The sequence below is a fragment of the Rhincodon typus genome, chromosome 4 (assembly GCF_021869965.1).
Source record: "Rhincodon typus isolate 14 chromosome 4, sRhiTyp1.1, whole genome shotgun sequence".
Taxonomy (NCBI): Eukaryota; Metazoa; Chordata; class Chondrichthyes; order Orectolobiformes; family Rhincodontidae; genus Rhincodon; species Rhincodon typus.
The window spans coordinates 116,385,929-116,406,739 of NC_063335.1; the positions used below are offsets into that span (position 1 = coordinate 116,385,929).

Below are 20,811 nucleotides of genomic sequence, written 5' to 3' on the forward strand. Positions count from 1 at the left end.
GCAGCACAGCCAACTGTGGTGCCACAAGATTGGCTGCTGCTGCTTTCCCGAGAGGTCATTCCCCTCAAAAAGACAAAACAGTATATCTGTTTTACAGGGGAATGGCCACAGGAGATTCCTGCAGTACCCGTGTATCTCTCTTGCTCTGTCTGATGGTCACCCATTCCCTTCCTGCCTGCAGAGTCCGAGTCTGCAGTGTGACCACCTCTCCATATGTGCTATCCACAATGCTCTCTGCCTCACAGATGCTCCAGTGTCCCCAGCCACCGCTCCAGCTCTGAAACTCAAGCTTCCAGGAGCTATAGCTGGAGACACTTCCTGCACACATGCTGACCCGGGGGGCTGGAACTGTCAAGAGCCTGTCATATGGAACAAGAGGAGTAAACCAAGACTTTGAGCTCTTCTGCCACGGTTATCTCTTTAAATTAAACCTTGTAGAGTACATTAGGTTAAATCAAATCCTATCCTTACAGATTAGGAGCTAAAAAGAGTACTATAACCGATAGGAGTTGAGGACTTACCTACCTTACCCGCTACCCACTAATCAGCTCTCTCCCCTGTGGTCATCTGCAGCAGGGCAAGACCATTCATTTTCCAAACAAAGTTGCTGGAAAAGCTCAGCAGGTCTGACAGCATCTGTGAAGGAAAAAACAGTGTCAATTTTTCGGGGCCGGTGACCCTCCCGCTCTGAGGAAGGGTCACCAGCCCCAAAACGTTAACTCTGTTTTTTTCTTCACAGATGCTGCCAGAGCTGCTGAGCTTCTCCAGCAACTTTGTTTTTGTTCCTGATTTACAGTGTCCGCAGTTCTTTCGGTTTTTATTTACCATTCACTTTCCCTTGCTCGTGGTCTTCACAGTGGCTTTTGTTCGTTGGTTAGCGGAGGAGGGAGGGAGGGAGGGAGGGAAACACTGAAGTAGCATTTGGGGTCTAATTGTCCCTTGACAATACTTCATTTGGCTGGAATATGAATGGGACTGAGTGACCAGACTGATTACTGAAGAATTCTGATGAAGAGAGTAAAAAGCCGAAAGAACTGTGGGTGCTAGATCAGAAACAATCAGAAATTGCTGGAAAATCTCATATTTGGCAGCATCTGTGGAGCAAAATCAGAGTTAATGTTTCAGGTCCAGTCTTCAGCACTGTTCCAGGGCCAGGTCTAGAGAACCAAATTCACTGGTGCTTAGAAGAATGAGGATGGATCACAGAAAGCTATAAAAGCCTAACAGGTCTAGACAGGATGAATGTAATAAGGATGTTTCCAATGACTGGGGAGTCCAAAACCAAGGATCACAGTCCAAGGATACAGAGAAGGCCGTTTTAGGACTAAAATGAGGAGAAATATCTTCACCCAGAGAGTGGTGAGCTTGTGGTACACTGCCACAGAAAGTGTTTGAGGCCAAAACATTAATTCCTTCTTGAAAACTTTCAAAGAAAGTTCTTAGGCTTAAAGGGATCGAAGGGTCTGTGTCAAAGTGGGAACAGGGGACTGAGTAGGATCATCATTCACTCATATTGAATGCACAGCAGACTTGAATGGATTACTTCTGTTCCTATCTATGCATTTCTATGGAACACCAACTGCAGTAGTGGGAATCTGTAGCTCTTGTACGAAGATAACGTGTTTCCTTACAATCTAATAGCAGGAAGAGATGACTCAGGACAGGCAAGAAAATTCTTCCTCAACTATAGATAAAGAGAATTAGATCACTGGAGGTTCTGAATACTTTAAAAAGAAAAAGCGGGAGATATCCTTAATCTTCTAATCTAGGAAATAAACCAATAAAGAGAGGTACAGGATCAAATGAAGTGGTTGGAATAAAGCTCGACATTACCCATGCACAGCAAACTGACAAAGCCCATAAAAATTTGTGCATCACTATCAGTGCAGATTTCTGTGGATTGTGAGGCTATAAAAAAGGCTAAGATTTAGCTCCTGAAACAGAGGTGAAACTTTAGAAATTTGAGGAGAAGCATGGGCAAACCTATATTAAATTCGAGAGGGTAAAGACAAGTAATTTTGCCAGGTGGATATAGGCATTAGGAATGAATACTTGTGAAGGTCTTGGAGAAATTATTCTTTCTAGAAAAACTTTATACAATCATTACTTTTTGTAATCAGAGCCCATGCTGAAGACCAAGGGTAGCAACAGCCAGATAGACAGCATAAATGGCGAATAATTATAAATTGGTCCATTAAACTAAACCTTTTCTCTGTCATACCATTAAGGTCAAGAGAATGTGAGGGTGTAAGGAAGGCAAATAACCAGGGTAAAGATAGGATACCTGGGGGATTTCCCTGAAATCCTTTCCTCAGGTCAGAAAGGAAGGTGTTCAATTCTAATAAAATTGATACACTTGTATTCAGAATTTACAAAAATGGTTCCAGGAATGAGAAACTTCAGTTACAAGGATAGAATGAAGAAGTTGAGACTGTGGAGTTGTAGAGAAAGTGCTGACAAGAAATTTAACACCGGTTTTCAAAATCACAAGCTGGATGGACAGTAAAAAAGTGAGAAGCTCCTTTTAGAATTAAAGTAGGGATGTGTTTCGACTAGTTGGTATGTCACTAACTAGGGGGTCACAATTTCAAGACTGTCAGCAACAGGGGTAGGATTGAAATGAGGACAAACTTCTTTACTCAGAGTTATCAGGATTTGGAATGAGCAGCCTGTGAGAGTGGCAGAGGTAGATTCAATAAGAGATTTCAAAAGAGCTGGATATATATTTGAAAATGATTAATTTAGAACACTAAAGAGATAGGGCTGGAAAATGGGATTAACTCTTTCAGAAACTGGTGCAGACATGATAGGTCAAATAGCCTCCTTCTGTACTGTAAATTCTATGACATAAAATTATAAGATATAAAAATCAGAAAAAAGATATGGAATTCACTACCTGGAAATGTGGTGAAGGCAGTTAAATGGAAGAATTCAAGAGAGCTCAGGATGATTATTCAGTAAGAAATAGGGTGTAGGGATACAGGGAAAATTAGGAGATTGGCACTAGGTAATGATGCAGGCACGATGGCCCATTTAAATATTGTATTTCAGGGACTTGGACTGTAAAATAGAAGCAGATAGATATGGGTTAATTCTGTGAATTCTTTACAAGATCAGAAAGTCAATTTGGAACAGTGAAGTAAATAAAAGTAAACACCAAGAAAGTATTGACTGCACTCAAGTGCTTAGCAAATCTCTATGGTGTTAACAGATAAGATGTTTATATTGTTGAGTTTAATGACAGGAAGCATAAACATTAGGAAAGTAATTTTGTTTCAACTTCAGTTCAAAAGAATCCAGAGTTCAGTCCAGAAGATAGAATACTTTCTCTGAGTAGAGGAACCAAGTTTTTCCACTTCAGAGCAGGGGAACCAGTCAATTAAATGAAACTGGTTTCTAGTCTGTAATTTCTAAGCGGAAGAGTTTGTGTAAATCTTCGAGTGTTTTTTTTATTCATTTACATGAGGAGGGCATTGCCAGCTAAGCCAGCATTTATTGCTCATCTCTAATTGCCCAGGCAGCAGTGAAGAGTCAACCACATTGCTGTGGGCCTGGAGTCACATGTAGGCCAGACCAGGCCAGGCAAGGGTGGCAGTTTCCTTCCCTGATTAGTGATCCAGACGGGTTTTTCATGAGTCCATTGCCGATTATCCGGATCATCATTATACTCTTAATTCCAGATTTTTATCACATTCAAATTTGAACCTGGGTCTCCAGACCATTGCCTGGATCTCTAGATTAACAGTCCAGTGATAATACCACTAGGCCATCACCACCCTGACAATATTTAGGCCCTCAGAATTACAAAACATTCATAAAATTGTCTCCATAGTCCACAGTAAAGAAATTGGAAAGAGTCAGTTCAATAGGAACTTAAAAGAATTGAAAAAGTAGCATAGCATCTTTGGATTTGAGTCTTCGTAATGGATAGTGTTTTGCTTTTTGATGTTTTTCAATTGTCTTCCACATCCATTGCACTTGGTTGTGTTATTTTCTTCCTTGTAATACGGTTTTGTTGTTAAATAATATATGCAGCCTTGTGCGAATAACTACCACATCTCAGCAACTAACTACCACATTAACCAATTCAAAATCAAATTAGCCATATGATTTATCAAGCCAGGTTTCATTCTGGGGTCAGACTTATCCAGTACTACCATCAGCTTGGACCATAACACAATATAGATCAGCAAGGACAAATATCCTTGGGAAAGCAGATGAACAAGAATTGCCACTCCATCCTCTGTATTATTTACGTAGTATTGACAATGGACATGGGTCTCAAGTTCATTTTCAGATTGTTATTCAACATCAGTCAGTTTCAAATTACAGATAGACCAGAGAGATAGCATTTCCAGTTTTTCCTTGACACTGCGCCAAATTGTCTCAATGTCCAAGATCTACAGAGCAAAGCTATAAGCTCCCTTTAATTTAGACCATTTCACTTTAAAGCAATTTCACTGATCTAAAAATATAAAATGAACCTTGCAACATAAACGCTGATGATTTAAAACCTCCTTTTCACTCCAGCCATACACCTGGCAGCCTTACAAAAAAGGTTCAGAAGGTGCATGGACAAAACTCAGAGTGACTGGGGCTTAAAAGAGCCCACTCTGGGATTGAACAAATCCCCAGGAACTCAGTCACTAATTACAATGTCACATTCACCAAAACTTTTCACTGCAAACTTTTCATTCTCTGATCCAAAGCAAGAACGGTGAAACAACTAGTTCTCCAAAACTAGGCAGTGCTGTACATCACTGATTTGGACTGTGGTGATGTATCACCTGGAGATCACAACTTATTCCAAGGTAATGTGAAGGCTGAAGTTACATAAGAACCTCACTCCAAACCATAAAGACAGATCCAAAATACTTTCAAACTGATACTAAAAATGCTAAATTTCTGATAAAAGGTCATTCACTGGAAACATTCATTGTTTCTCACTGTGCAAGTGTTGCCTGACATGACTGCTTGCTGGTTTTAGTTTTTAGTTAAATGTGATTAATCCATCAAGTTCCAAGGCTTAATCTTTTGGTATTTGCTATGAAGCAAATGTGATGGTTCTAAAAGTTGTAGATTATGTTCCAATTGCTCTAAATATACATGCTTATCTCACTGCCTCTTCTTCCAATTTCTCTTATTAAATTCTCTGCCATGGTGGTTACTATTGACAGGATGCTAGCAGCTTTTCTGTCCTTCAGTCAACTATGCCAGCCTTCAAATATAAACTTTAATAGACACCATGCTGTTTTAACTCACCCAGTATAATCCTGCTTTCTTTTACTTCTTTTATTCTTTCACATGATGATCCTGTTTCTGAGAGGGCCAGCATTTGTTGCCCTTGAACTGAATAAGTTGTTTTCCATTTTAGAGTGCAGTTAAGTGTCAATCACAATGCTGTGGGTGTGGATTCACAAGTGCGCCAGAGTTGGTAAGGATAGCAGATTTCCTTCCCTAGAAGTCACTATCGAACTAGATGGATTTTTACAACAGTCAACGATAACTTTATGGCACATCCCAGGCATATTCCTATGGGAGGTGATAGCCTATTGGTATTATTGCTAGACTACCAATCCTGAGACCAAGGTAATGTTCTGGACACCTGACTTTGAATATCACCATGGCAGACGGTGGAATTTGAATTCAAAAAAACATCTGGAATTAAGAGTCTAATGATTGTCATGAAACCATGATCAATTGTCAGGGAAACCCCATTTGGTTCACGAACGTCTAATATCCTTTGGGGAAGGCCACTCCTGCCCTTCCCTCGTCTGATATATATCATGTGACTCCAGACTCTCAGCAATATGGTGACTCTTAACTGAACCTGGGCCTCTGGATTACTAACCTAGTGACATTACCACCATTACCTCCTTTCCCAAATGCTGATGTTACCCCCGGAGTTTTTTTTTATCCCTCCATTTTTTGCAGCAGCAGCAGGGGCGGTGGAGAGCGAGGACCAGGGGGCTGCTGGGAAGTAAGTTCTTCATTTCGGCAACCGAGCTGAGTGGGAGCAGTCAAATTGCGCTCTAGGAAGGTGAGTGAACGGATATATTTGGGCAGTGGCTACACCTGAGACACTACACATTTAGTGTCTCCCACCCGCCCTCCTCCTCTAACCAAAAAAAAGAGACTCTGTGGTGTGTTGAAAAGGTAAGGTTTTTCTTTTTCTTTTATCGTGTGCTGGTAAGTAGAGTGATTTGGTAAAAATTTTTTCATTTCATTTATCTAGTATTTGATATTATAGTAGGACTAAGTTAAGCTTAAGAGTTAAAATGGCAGGAGATCCCAGACCTGTGTTATGCTCCTCTTGCTCAATGTGGGAGCTCAGCGACGCGGCTGACGTCCCCAACTCCTACACGTGCAGGAAGTGTGTCCAGCATGGCGGCTCTGGAGCTGCAGATGGACTCACTTTGGAGCATCCGCGATGCTGAGTAAGTCGTGGATAGCACGTTCAGCGAATTGGTCACACCGCAGATTAGGATCGCCGAGGGGGAAAGGGAATGGGTGACCAAAAGGCAGGAAAAAAGCAGGAAGGCAGTGCAGGTGTCCCCTGCGGTCATCTCCCTCCGAAACAGGTATACCGTTTTGAATACTGTTGGGGAAGATGGCCCACCAGGGGAAGGCAGCAGTAGCCAGGTTCATGGCACCGTGGCTGACTCTGCTGTACAGAAGGGCCGGAAAGAGAGTGGAAGGGCTATAGTCATAGGGGATTCGATTGTAAGGGGAGTAGATAGGAGGTTCTGTGGTCAAAAACGAGACTCCCGAATGGTATGTTGCCTCCCAGGTGCACGGGTCAGGGATGTCTCAGATCGCCTGCAGGACATTCTGAAGGGGGTGAACAGCCAGCTGTCGTGGTGCATATAGGCACCAATGATATAGGTAATAAACGGGATGAGGTCTTACAAGCAGAATTTAGGGAGTTAGGAGCCAAGTTAAAAAGTAGGACCTCAGAAGTAGTAATCTCAGGATTGCTACCAGTGCCACGCGCTAGTCAGAGTAGAAATGAAAGAATAGGCAGGATAAATGAGTGGCTTGAGAGATGGTGCAGGATGGAGGGGTTCAGATTTTTGGGACATTGGGACCGGTTCTGGGGGAGTTGGGACTATTACAAATCGGACGGTCTACACCTGGGCAGGACTGGAACCAATGTCCTAGGGGCTGCTTTTCCTAACACTGTTGGAGAGGGTTTGAACTAATGTGGCAGGTGGATGGGAACCAAATGAGGAGGTTAGTGGGCAGTAAGGAGGTAGTAAATAAAGCCTGTAAGGAACTAGATAATGAAGTCAGTGTGACTAAGGGGAAAGAGTAGGCAGAGAGCAGATGATGAACGCAAAGTGACAGGTGGTCTGAGGTGCATTTTTTTAATGCGAGAAGTGTAGTAGGTAAGGCAGATGAACCTAGGTCTTGGATTAGTACCTGGGAGTATGATGTTATTGCTATTACCGAGACTTGGTTGAGGGAAGGGCAAGATTGGCAACTAAATATCCCAGGATATAGATGCTTCAGGCGGGATAGAGAGGGAGGTAAAAGGGGTGAAGGAGTTGCATTACTGGTCAAAGAGGATATCACAGCTGTGCTGAAGGAGGGCACTATGGAGGACTCGAGCAGTGAGGCAATATGGGCAGAGCTCAGAAATAGGAAGGGTGAGGTAACAACGTTGGGGCTGTACTACAGGCCTCCCAAAAGTGAGCGAGATAGAGGTACAAATATGTAGACAGATTATGGAAAGATGTAGGAGCAACAGGGTGGTGGTGATGGGAGATTTTAATATTCCCAAAATTGACTGGGATTCACTTAGTGTTAGGGGTTTAGATGGAGCAGAATTTGTAAGGAGCATCCAGGAGGGTTTTCTAGAGCAGTATGTAAATAGTCCAACTCGGGAAGGGGCCAGACTGGACCTGGTTTTGGGGAATGAGCCCAGCCAGGTGGTTGAAGTTTCAGTAGGGGATTACTTTGGGAATAGTGATCACAATTCCATAAGTTTTAGAATACTGATGGACAAAGACGAAAGTGGTCCTAAAGGAAGAGTGCTAAATTGGGAGAAGGCCAACTATAGCAAAATTCAACAGGAGCTGGGGAATGTGGCTTGGGGGCAGCTGTTTGAGGGTAAATCCACATTTGATATGTGGGAGGCTTTTAAAGAGAGGTTGATTAGAGTGTAGGACAGACACGTCCCTGTGAAATTGAGGGATAGAAAGGGCAAGATTAGGGAACCATGGATGACAGGTGAAATTGTGAGACTAGCAAAGAGGAAAAAGGAAGCATACATAATGTCTAGGCGACTGAAAACAAATGAAGCTTTGGAAGAATATTGGAAAAGTAGGACCAATCTGAAACGAGGAATTAAGAGGGCTAAACCGGGTCATGAAATATCTTTAGCAAACAGGGTTAAGGAAAATCCCAAAGTCTTTTATTCATACATAAGGAGCAAGAGGATAATGAGAGAAAGGGTTAGCCCACTCAAGGACAAAGGAGGGAAGTTATGCAAGGAGTCAGAGAAAATGAGTGAGATTCTTAATGAGTACTTTGCGTCGGTATTCACTGAGGAGAGGGACATGACGGATGTTGAGATTAGGGATAAATGTTTGATTACTCTAGGTCAAGTCGTTATAAGGAGGGGGGACAAGTCCCCAGGTCCGGATGGGATCTATCCCAGGTTACTGAGGGAAGCGAGTGTGGAAATAGCTGGGCCCTTAACAGATACCTTTGCAGCATCCTTGAGCACGAGTGAGGTCCCGGAGGACTGGAGAATTGTTAATGTTGTCCCCTTGTTTAAGAAGGGTAGCAAGGATAATCCAGGAAATTATAGACCGGTGAACCTGACGTCAGTGGTGGGGAAACTGCTGGAGAAGATACTGAGGGATAGGATCTATTTACATTTGGAAGAAAATGGGCTTATTAGTGATAGGCAGCATGGTTTTGTGCAGGGAAGGTCATGTCTTACGAACTTGATAGAATTCTTTGAGGAAGTGACAAAGTTGATAGATGAGGGAATGGACTTCAGTAAGGCGTTTGATAAGGTTCCCCATGGTAGGCTGATGGAGAAAGTGAAGTCGCATGGGGTCCAGGGTGTACTCGCTAGATGGATAGAGAACTGGCTGGGCAACAGGAGACAGAGAGTTGTAGTCGAAGGGAGTTTCTCAAAATGGAGAACTGTGACCAGTGGTGTTCCACAAGGATCCGTGTTGGGACCACTGTTGTTTGTGATATACATAAATGATCTGGAGGAAGGTATAGATGGTCTGATTAGCAAGTTTGCAGACAACACTAAGATTGGTGGAGGAGCAGATAGTGAAGGGGACTGTCGGAGAATGCAGCAGAATATAGATAGATTGGAGAGTTGGGCGGAGAAATGGCAGATGGAGTTCAATCCAGGCAAATGCGAGGTGATGCATTTTGGAATATCCAATTCAAGAGTGAACTATACGGTAAATGGAAAAGCCCTGGGGAAAATTGATGCACAGAGAGATCTGGGTGTTCAGGTTCATTGTACCCTGAATTTGGCAACACAGGTTGATAGAGTGGTCAAGAAGGCATACGGCATGCTTTCATTCATCGGACAGGGTATTGAGTACAAGAGTTGGCAGGTCATGTTCCAGTTGTATAGGACTTTGGTTCGACCACATTTGGAATACTGCGTACAGTTCTGGTCACCACATTACCAAAAGGATGTGGATGTTTTGGAGAGGGTACAGAGGAGGTTCACCAGGATGTTGCCTGGTATGGAGGGTGCTAGCTATGAAGAGAGGTTGAGTAGATTAGGATTATTTACATTAGAAAGACGGAGGTTGAGGGGGGGACCTGATTGAGGTCTACAAAATCATGAGAGGTACAGACAGGATGGATAGCAAGAAGCTTTTTCCCCAGAGTGGGGGACTCAATTACTAGGGGTCACGATTTCAAGGTGAGAGGGGAAAAGTTTGAGGGAGATATGCGTGGAAAGTTCTTTACGCAGAGGGTGGTGGGTGCCTGGAACGCGTTGCCAGCGGAGGTGGTAGAGGCAGGCACGATAGCATCATTTAAGATGTATCTAAACAGATACATGAATGGGCAGGGAGCAGAAGGGCACAGATCCTTGTTTAGATAGAGGATCTGGATTGGCGCAGGCTTGGAGGGCCAAAGGGCCTGTTCCTGTGCTGTAATTTTCTTTGTTCTTTGTTTCTAAGGTACTTTTAAGAGACAGAATTTAATCTGATTTACCCCGTTTATGTCCCCACCGCTTATTCTTGAATCTGTCCACGACAAAGCTCCTATCAACTACGTTCAGTATTCATTTCTTTCACGATTAAAGCACTGTGGCAGCAGTGGTTACCATCTCTAAGATGCACTGCAGTAGCTCACCAAGGATCCTCCCAAAGCACCTTCCAAACCTGCAAACTCTACCATCAAGAAGCACAAGGGCTAGAGAGGGATGAAAACATCACCACCTGAGAGTATCCCTTCAAGCCACACACCATCTTGACTTGGAACGATATCACCATTCTTCCTTCATCATTGTTGGGTCAAAATCTTGGAATTCCCTACCTCTCACAGCACAGTGGGTATCCCTACACCTCAAGGACTGCAGAAGTTCAAAAAAGGCAGCTCACCATCACCTTCTCCAGGGTAACATGGGATGGTTGGTAAATGCCACCCTAACCAACAAAGCCTACATCCTGTGAACGAAAATAAAAATTCTGTGGGTAAAGTTATAATGCTACAAATGTTATCCTGGCAGAAACTGGGTAGTAAAGTGGAGTAAGGCCAAGATGAGATCAGCCTGATGATATTAAATGGCGGAGTAGGCTCAAGGGGTTGAACTGCCTACTGCTGCCCCTGGTTCTGATGTTCTTATGTAGACACTAAAGTCTATTATTCAGAGTTGAAGATTCTTTACATTTTAATTTGTCTAATTTTTAAAACATCACATCTTGTAAGAAAAACCATGCTCCAATTTTAAGGGCAAGGTGGATCCTGAAAATAATTTTTCTTATAATTTCTAATAGAAAGAATTGAGCTTTGTAGAATATAACAATTTTCTCAGAAAACTTGCATCCACAGCCTTCTCTACATTTGATGAGCACTATCTTCATATTGACCTTCCTGATATAGCTGTATCATTTGTCTCAAAGAAACGACACTGGTGGTGCTTCTTTAATGTATGACTAACTGATGCTCATGGATTTCCACCTTTTTTTTCCAGTTTATAGCCCATGGCTCTATCCTATACCTTGAAGATGTGTGGTTGAAAGTTAACTCGGGTAGTTTTTGCATTGGATCATCTTTATTTTAATTCCAATACTGGCTCTAAAATGTTTTGCCTCCATAGCCTTAGAATTTTCTCACCTACATAACAAAATGGGGTGGCACGATGGCTCAGTGGTTAGCACTGCTGCCTCAGAGCACCAGGGACCCGGGTTCGATTTCACCCTCGGGTGACTGTGTGGAGTTTGCACATTCTCTCTGTATCTGCGTGGGTTTCCTCCCACAGTCTAAAGATGTGCAGGTTAGGTGGATTGGCCATGCTAAACTGCCTGTACTGTTCAGGGATGTGTAGGTTAGGGAGGTTATAGGGGGATGGGTCTGGGTGGGTTGCTCGGAGGGTCGGTGTGGACTGTTGGTTCAAAGGGCCTGTTTTCACACTGTAGGGATTCTATGATTCTACGATTCTAAAACTGAGTAGCTTGTGCAGGACCGTACATAAAGGTTTACCTAGAAAGGTGCATACTTCCACTGGCATCTAATCCAGTCTTACTGCTTTGCTGCACTTTATTTTGTTCTGTGCTGTTCTGATTTTCTCCAGTTTGATGTCTGTTGTCATTTCTTTGCAGCCACCTCTTGTGTCTTTCTGTTACCTTCATTGTCAAATCCGAGTATGCAATTTACCATTGGCTGACTAAACACATGGATTTTGTGATGTATCTCTTTACCAGTGTTAGATTTTTGGGATAGATAGCTTCTTGGATTTTCTTCATTCATCAGCTAGTTAACGTATTTGCTTCATGTCTCTTTGACTTCATCCTTTTTCATCAAAGTTACTTGATTGCATGTGTATTTTTTCTATTAATCTATCTCAAGCAGCTATTTTGTATTCAGACTTCCACATATTTGTTCCACGACCAGCTATCTTTCTCCAGCAATCGCTTTCTTTGCATTTCTTTTTTGCCTTTCTCTACTGCTCTTGATCTTCTTTGAGCCTTGACTGTTTGTTTCTTTAAAAAAGTTTCTTCTTTATGCCAACCAATGCTAAATGTATTAAATCCAAAATCTTCAACCGAGACTCATTGTGTGTCAGAAAATAGCCATTTCCCAACCATTAGAAGTTACCTATCTCAAAAAAATCTGACACTGATGAAGATACCAATATCACCATGTGCCACCTCAGCCTATGGGAAATTCTATTCTAAGAATCATGATAACAGACCTGTTGTTAAACTCAAAGTCTACTAAAGCTGTGGTTCTCCACATGCTTCTTTACAATACTGACACTTATACCACTTACAGATGCTATATCAAGTCCCTAGAATAACATCAACACTGTCTGGGTAAGAACTTGCGAATCAAATGGGAGGACAAAAAAGCAAGCATGACTGCCCTCCAAGACACAGATGTCAACCATAGAAAGCATAATAATCCCATGTCAGCAGTGATGGAGAGGACATGTCATCAGAATGTCCAACTCAAGGCTGACCTATCAGTCCTCTTCAGCTACATCAGGGAGCCCATCACACAGGGGCCAAAGGAAACATGCCCAAGAATGTGTCAAAACCTCAACGAAGGTCTAAGATGAGTTACCTGTCACTTCAACAAACCACCGGTGTTCCCACACCAACATTTCTGTCACAGTTCTGCTGTATTCCAGCGAGCCTCAGCACAAGCCCGCAGAACAACATCTCATATTCCACTTGGAGGCCCTGAAGCCTGTCGGACTCAACATCGAGTTCAATACCTTCAGAGCCTGATTCCATCCTTCCATGTTTTTACCCACCCCACACCAGGCCCTGTTATGACATGTTGCTTTTAACACAAGTCACCCATTCTCACCTACTCCTCAGCCTATTATAACATTATATGGATTACTTTCAGTTCGGCTCACCCATTCTTTCCAATTCTTAATTCTAATCATCACTTATTCAGCTTTTCTTCTGTTCTGGTCTGCTTTTCATACCTCCTTGTTTACCTACTCTTTCAAATCTGTCTCTCGAGGCTTTATCACCACCTATTCGTTCATCTCTCTGCACACCCTCACCCCTCCCCCACCTCATCTTCAGTATAAATACCATTTTTTCCTAGCTTCTAACGGTTCTGATGAAGAGTTACTGGACGTAAAGTTAACTCTGCTTTCTTGCCAAAGATACTGCTAGATTTGCTGAGTTTCGCCAGCAATTTCTGTCTTTGTTTCACAAAGATCTATCAATATCAAAAAATGGGAAATCAATGCCCAATCATGAAAAGAATGTGATCCATCAACAAAAATGGTGTGAACAAAAGCAACCACTGAGAGTGGTGAGACACAAGGGAGGGCTACTTAAATCAACAATTTGGAGCCACGTTCACTGGCCAACAATGATGCCCTCACTGTGGGGGAACCTGAAAGACTATCAGTAAACCCAACAGCCAACTTTTACATTTCAGTTAAACACAGCCATCCAGAAGGAAAAATCATCCTTGATGTGAGAATTGCCATTGATGTCTGGGCTTATGCGGATGTGCTACCCATTTTCCACCTCACAGGGATCATGGCGACATTGACCGTGAAACTGTGTAGGCTTCGCTTTTGCAAGGGACTTTGGATAATTTGCACCAGAAAAGATTTCTAATATTCTTAAAGTTCTCAGTTGCAGACTGAGCTACCAAGTGTTTCTGGCACTTTGATATTCTTCATAAAACATAAATACAGCTAATCCGATGTGTAGTATTATATGAGGGACATTTGTAACAATAATTTCGGCTTCTTCCATATTCTCACATTAACCACGGATTTAAAATATTATTTTGTGCGGATGAAAGCTACACCTCCTGAAGGTTTATTGGGTTTTAAGCACTCCTTACCCAGCAGTGATGTTTGTCGAATCAATCTAGGCAAACATTTCAACGCACTGCTGAGAGGAGGAAAGACTTGCACTTGTACTGCGCATGCCACAATCTGAGGTCATCTCAAAATACTTTACAGCCACTGAATTACGCTTTGAAATAGTTACAACTGGAATGCTAAAAAAGTGGCAGCTAATTTTCTTTTGACACATAACGAAAACCAGACAGAACAGTCAAAGCTGAAAGATAGTAAGAACTGCCGATGCTGGAGTCAGAGATAACACAGTGTAGAGCTGGAGGAACACATCAGGCCAGGCAGCATCAGAGGAGCAAAAAAGCTGATGTTTCCGGTCGGGACCCTTCTTCAGAAAACTCTTCAGAACAGTCAAAACCGTTTTGCTTAGAGTGTGCATTCACCTTTTCCCAAGTAGGCTTTAACAATATCAAACTCAAAGTGGCATCGCTTTCTCGTCCAGCTAGTGTCACGTCCTAAATCTTTCCCTGCAGATTAAAATTCAGTATTACAAGGATACGTTGCTGTAGAAAGATTCGCCATTCAATAAAATTATTGCTAATCTTCTATCCCAATTCAATTTTCCCACACTATTCCCATATCCCCTTATATCTTTAATGTCTAGAATGAATAGCTGAAGTTCAAGACAGACTTCATAACTTGACTATTTAATTTTGGTTTTGCATGGTACTGCTCAAATGCCTGTGAAGAATCAGTCACAACCCATGACTAAAGATAAATGGGGACTGGTTAGATGGATGGTTAATTTGCAATGCAGAACAAAACCAACAGAGTGGGTTCAATTCACTGAGGTTACCATGAAGGACTCTCCTTTCCAACCTCTTCCCCTCGCTCGAGGAGTGCTGATCCTCAGGTCAAAACACCACCAGTCATCTCTCTCTAATGATGCAGCAGCCCCATGGTCCAGTAGGACCCATGACTACCAGCATCATCGCTAACTTCTTTGGCTACTAGAGATTGTGGGTGTCATGGTAATGTCACTCCAAACTTAATTGAATTTTAATTAAAATTCAATGAATAAATCTGCAATAAAAAGCAACTGTCAGTAATGTTTCACTGAAACCAACGTCAAATTGTCACAGGAACACATCTGGATAACTAATACCCATCAGGGAAGAAAATCTGCCATCCTTCCCGAGTCTGAGCTACTTATGGCCGCATCCACAGCAATGATTGTTACCTGTCCTCTTAAACAGCCAAAAAAAGCACTCAGTTCAAGAGCTACAACAGTTGGGCAACAAATACGGACCTTCTTGGTGACACCCACAGCCAATGAAAGGATTTTAAAAGCAACAAAATTTTCATCTCTTTTACAAATTCTTCTGTGACCTTCCTCCAATTTATCTCTGCAATCTCTGCCAGTCTCCTGACCCAGCCCATGGCTTCTCTCTTCTAATTCTGCCTCACCTTACACTTTCATTCCTGCTGTCCATTACCATCTTCTCCATTTCATAACCAGTCTTCACACAATCTGCTCTCGTACTCTTCAGCACTCTCTATATTAACTCTTACATCTTTACTTAAATCCAATATCACCTTTGGTTGTATCACACATTCAACTCCTGTCCTGTCATGGGTCCATCTTGTGATCATAGAGTCATATGGCATAGAAACAGGCCTTTCGGCCCACCAAGTCTACATCAACCAACAAACACCAAACTACACTAATCCCATTTACCTGCAGTTAGCCTACAATGCCTGGGCATTTTAAGTATACATCTAAATACTAAAATGTTGCAAGAGTACCTGCCTTCAGACAGCACATTCCATATACCTACCACCTTCTGGGTGAATAATATTTTTCTCAGATCGCCTTTAAACCACTTGTGCCTCACCTTTAAAGGTTTTCAGGTTACAATTGACAGGTTTTCATTTTACAGAATGCGCTCACTGTAAAAGTTTACAGCTTTGAGTTTAGTTTCATTTTAATGGTGCGAATTTGGTGCATTTCAATGTTAAAACATTGATAGAGTCATACAGCACAGAAACACACCCTTCGATCCAAATTCATCTGTGCCAACCAGACATCCCAATCTGACCTAGTTTCATTTGCAAACATTTGGCCCATATCCCTCTAAACCCTTCCTATTCACATAGGACACTTAAAAGGAATCTGAATGGGTGATTGTACACACCACCACCACTTCCTCTGGCAGCTCATTCTATACATGCACCACTCTCTACGTGAAAAAGTTGCCTCTCTGGTCCTTTTTAAAATCTTTGCCGTCACCTTAAACCTATGCCCTCTAGTTGTGGACTCCCCCACTCTAGGAAAAAGACCTTAGCTATTCATCCTATCTATGCCCCTCATGATTTTATAAACCTCTTTAAGGCTACTCCTGTGCAGTCGCAACATGATATCCCAACTCCTATACTTAAATGTTCTGACCAATGAAGGCAAGCATACCAAACACGTTTGTCACCACCCTATCTACCAGAGACTCCACTTTCAAGGAACTATGCACCTGCACTCCTAGGTCTCTTTGTTTGGCAACACTCCCCAGGGTCCTACCATTAATTAGAACATAGAACATAACAGCGCAGTACAGGCCCTTCGGCCCTCGATGTTGCGCCGACCTGTGAAACCAATCTGAAGCCCATCTAACTATTCCATTATCATCCATATGTTTATCCAATGACCATTTAAATGCCCTTAAAGTTAGCGAGTCTACTACTTTTGCAGGCAGGGCATTCCACGCCCTTACTACTCTCTGTGTAAAGAACCTACCTCTGACATCTGTCCTATATCTATCACCCCTCAATTTAAAGCCATGTCCCCTCGTGCTAGCCATCATCATCTGAGGAAAAAGGCTCCCACTGTCCACGCTATCTAATCCTCTGATCATCTTGTATGTCTCTATTAAGTCACCTCTTAACCTTCTTCTCTCTAACGAAAACAGCCTCAAGACCCTCAGCCTTTCCTCATAAGACCTTCCCTCCATACCAGGTAACATCCTGGTAAATCTCCTCTGCACCCTTTCCAATGCTTCCACATCCTTCCTATAATGCAGTGACCAGAACTGTATGCAATACTCCAAGTGCGGCCGCACCAGAGTTTTGTACAGCTGCAACATGTATAATTGTATAAATCCTGCTCTAGTTTGCCTTACCAAAATGCACCACCTCACAGGTATCTAAATAATTTTAACTTGTTCATCCACAGCAATGACTTTGATTTTTTTCTTGAATGCTGTAACACTACTTTATTACATTGTAGGATAATTCTGCTAATACTTGGCATTTTTCTACAGTTAAAAATTCTTGGAAAATTCAGCCTGCTGCACAGCAGCAATTTTCAATTCTACAGCACCTCAAAAACCACTTTGCAGTAGCATTATTGAACAAAATCTGACACTATGCCAAATATTAGTCATTTGTTCTAAAAGCTAGTTAACAGAAGAGAGAGAAGTGGAGATGGAGAGAAATTTAGGGAGGGAATTCCAGATCATAGGGCCCAGGCAGCTGAAGGCACAGCAGCAGGTACCTTAATGAGGATCATTTCCGAAACGGGGATATTTGAGACCCGGGGTGAGTTAGAAAAATAGGATGCGAATTTGATTTGGCACCATGATGTTATTCCACTCTCTCTCAGTTTTTGAAGCTGGAGTTAAATGCTGCTCACACAAGATCCTGATAAGCAGTAAGTGTAAGGACTACATGAAGTAAGTTTCCACTCAGCTTGAAATACATGTACTTAATTTGACAAATTTACTCAACAGGCAGAAGTAGTGTTGGAAAAATTCACAACTTTGCAATGGTTTCTTCTTAAAATGGAGTAGGGTATATTGTGGGGGGCAGACAAGCAAAGAGTTTAAACACGCAAGCCCTCACAGTATTCGTAACCCAGCAACACACTATTTTGAAATGAGGGGCAAGACATGGATACATCCCATATATTCTTGTACTGACAATTTACACATTGTTCAACATACAAATTCATCAATAAGTAAACTGCCCACATTCTAACCTCATCAATGATTTTCCTCTGTTGAATAGAATGCCGGTACAGTCTGTTCTGTTTGTATAGATTACAATTAGTATACTTCCCTAATTAATACAACTAACAATTTTGCAAATAAAGAAAATAACTTGGATCCGTTTGATTGCCATTCTGAAATTAAACTCTACCAGTAAGACTATATCCCTTATCCAAAATATTCTAGAGCTAGGAAACAAGAAAAACTCAATATAATGGCTTACTGTTTAGCTTTTGTCCAATATAGTCCAAATGCAATAAATTACATTTCTAATCTTTGAAGTTAAACTTCAATACACTATCAAAAATAACAATACCAAAAAGACATAATTCAATTGGTAAGAGAATGAACACTATTGGTGATACCAGAGATCTGAGTATCTATTACAGTTCATTAAATTTAGATCTTCCGATCAAATTCAGTTTTACAAATGCGCCACAAGGCAAAAACAAAAAATTCATTTCTACTTTTTTAGTCCATTACATTTAAACACCTCTTTCTTTGCAGTTTGGTCAAAACATGACACAAAGTGTTTGCAACTCAACTTGCCTATTTGGGCCATATGTCAAACACTCATTTATAAAATAAGTTAGTTTCAGTGATTCTAAAGATGTAGGATAAAGTTAAATACATAGTCATACAGCCAGAAACAGACCCTTGGCTCCAACTCGTCCATGCCAACATCAAGTTTCCCCACACTAAACTAGTTCTATTTGCCTGCGTTTGGCCCATATCCCTCTAATCCTTTCATATTCATGTACCTATCCTAAAAGTCTTTTAAATGCTGTAACTATACCTGTGTCCACCACATCTTCTGGCAGGTCCCTTTTAAATCTTTTTCCTCTCACTTTAAAATTATGACGTCTAATTTTGAACTCTCCCACCCTAGGGAAAAGACATTGGCCATTCACCTTACCTAATCCCCTCATGATTTTATACACCTCTGTAAACTTCAGCCTCCAATGCTCTAGTGAAAAACGTCCCAGCCTACCATTACTCAAACCCTCCAGTCCCAGCAACAAACTTGTAAATCTTTTCTGAATCCCCTCTAATTTAATAATATCCTTCTGATAGCAGAGGAACCAGAGCTGTTCACAGAACTCCAAAAGCGACCTTACCAAAGTCCTGTATAACCTCAACAAGCCAAAATAAAGATTATTTTAGCTCTGTATAAATGCCGTTGAACTGGTATAATACAGCTTACCACCACCTTTTCAAGGGCAATCAGAGACAGGAATAAATGCTGTTATAGCCAGCAATACTGACAATATTAAAAATGTAATGATACTTGATAACAAACATTTCACAAGTTTAATCGAAATCCAGATATGCAATTTTTTTTTGACAGTCCTTTTTCAGAAAGCACTTTCTTAATATTTACAATACATGTTTATCATGTTCTATAAATGTTTTGGCAAGTGCTTAATCATCTGTAACCACCCACAAATCAGAAAATAAAGTCCAGTTTTGTCAACACCTTTATTCAACTACTCTGTACCAAGTCGTGAATGGTTTGGCTGGGAGCTCTGGGTACAATTATAAGTTATATTTGATGAACAACATTCGTGTCTGGTTTATTGGCTCACCTGTACTTTGCGATGCCATTGGCTTGTGGCAGATTACTGCCATGCTTTTCCTGCTCAGACATACTTGACCTCTTGCAATTGCTACAGCTCAAAGGCTCGTCCTCTGCTGACTGGCTCGTTACAGTTTCAAATCCACTCAGAGAGTCCACAGAGTCAGAATCTGCATTCAGAAACAAGCCATGTTAATGCAGCTGTATGGTCTTGCTTTGAAATATAGTTTAACAACTGATACCATTCACTCTGCACCAAGCTCTGAAACCTGACTCTGTACGGTATTGTTTACAGAATCCTTCTGGTAACAGTCTAAATATACAATGAACCTGACTTGCACATGGCCATTCTCAAAACAGTGCTAAAGATTCAAACTTAACCAGACCACAGTGAGCAAATTATTTCATCGCGCCACCCCTTCTTTTGACATTACATGTAACACAAATGCACAGACTAGTTTTAAATCTTTGATATTGTACTCTGTGGAACTGAAAATCTGTGCGACAAGCATAAATACAGCCTAAATATTTGTTGTACATGTTTTAAGTTTAGAAACATCACAAGAACAGTAAATGTCAGCATTGTCACTTTACAATAATGATTTTCACTAACAATACCAGATCATTAAAGTCACGCATTTGCTGCAGCATACAAAATGCCTTCTTGCTCATGAATTTTAAGTGAGAATGGTTGACGTCAATGGAATCCAATGCCAACTGCTTCAGCTGAGCTAGCTTTGTAACGAGCTTCCACTGATTTTATTTGCAGGTAGGTCAAGCCTACAATATTGAGACAATAAGGAAGGTACTTAAAAAAGCAATTTACTGAAAACAAAAATTCAATGTGCTTGCTTTGAAACGCTCCCCTGAAAATGGTGAGGAATAAAAAGGCAAAATTAGGAAACAAAAAACTTTTCTTCCTGTTGCTGTTAATGAGTAAATAAGTCAAGGAACATAAATTGACTTTAATCTTGTCATTGCAAATTAGTCGAGGAAGAACCAATTTGTGTTGATCTGTTTGAATGTTAGTAAGCAATAGATCATGAACAGCCATGTTATTGACATAGTCTGAGCCAACTGGCGCGATAACTCTGACCACAAACTCAATGTCCAACCTCCCTTTTCTGCAAAATGGCCTCTATAGCATTAAAAATACCAGTCCTGATAATCTACATAAAACACTCAAAATTGAAATATTATTTTTC

General features: G+C 41.4%; 1 protein-coding gene across 3 annotated transcripts in view; it reads right to left on the reverse strand.

Annotated features, from left to right (window-relative positions):
* LOC109920582 (oxysterol-binding protein-related protein 1-like) overlaps nucleotides 1–20,811 on the reverse strand; it is a 198,949-nt gene that overhangs the window by 55,686 nt on the left and 122,452 nt on the right. For all 3 annotated transcript variants that reach the window (XM_048595574.1, XM_048595573.1, XM_048595575.1), the window contains one exon: nucleotides 19,617–19,776. In XM_048595574.1, coding sequence (XP_048451531.1) covers nucleotides 19,617–19,776 — 160 coding nt within the window. The remainder of the gene's footprint in view (nucleotides 1–19,616; nucleotides 19,777–20,811) is intronic.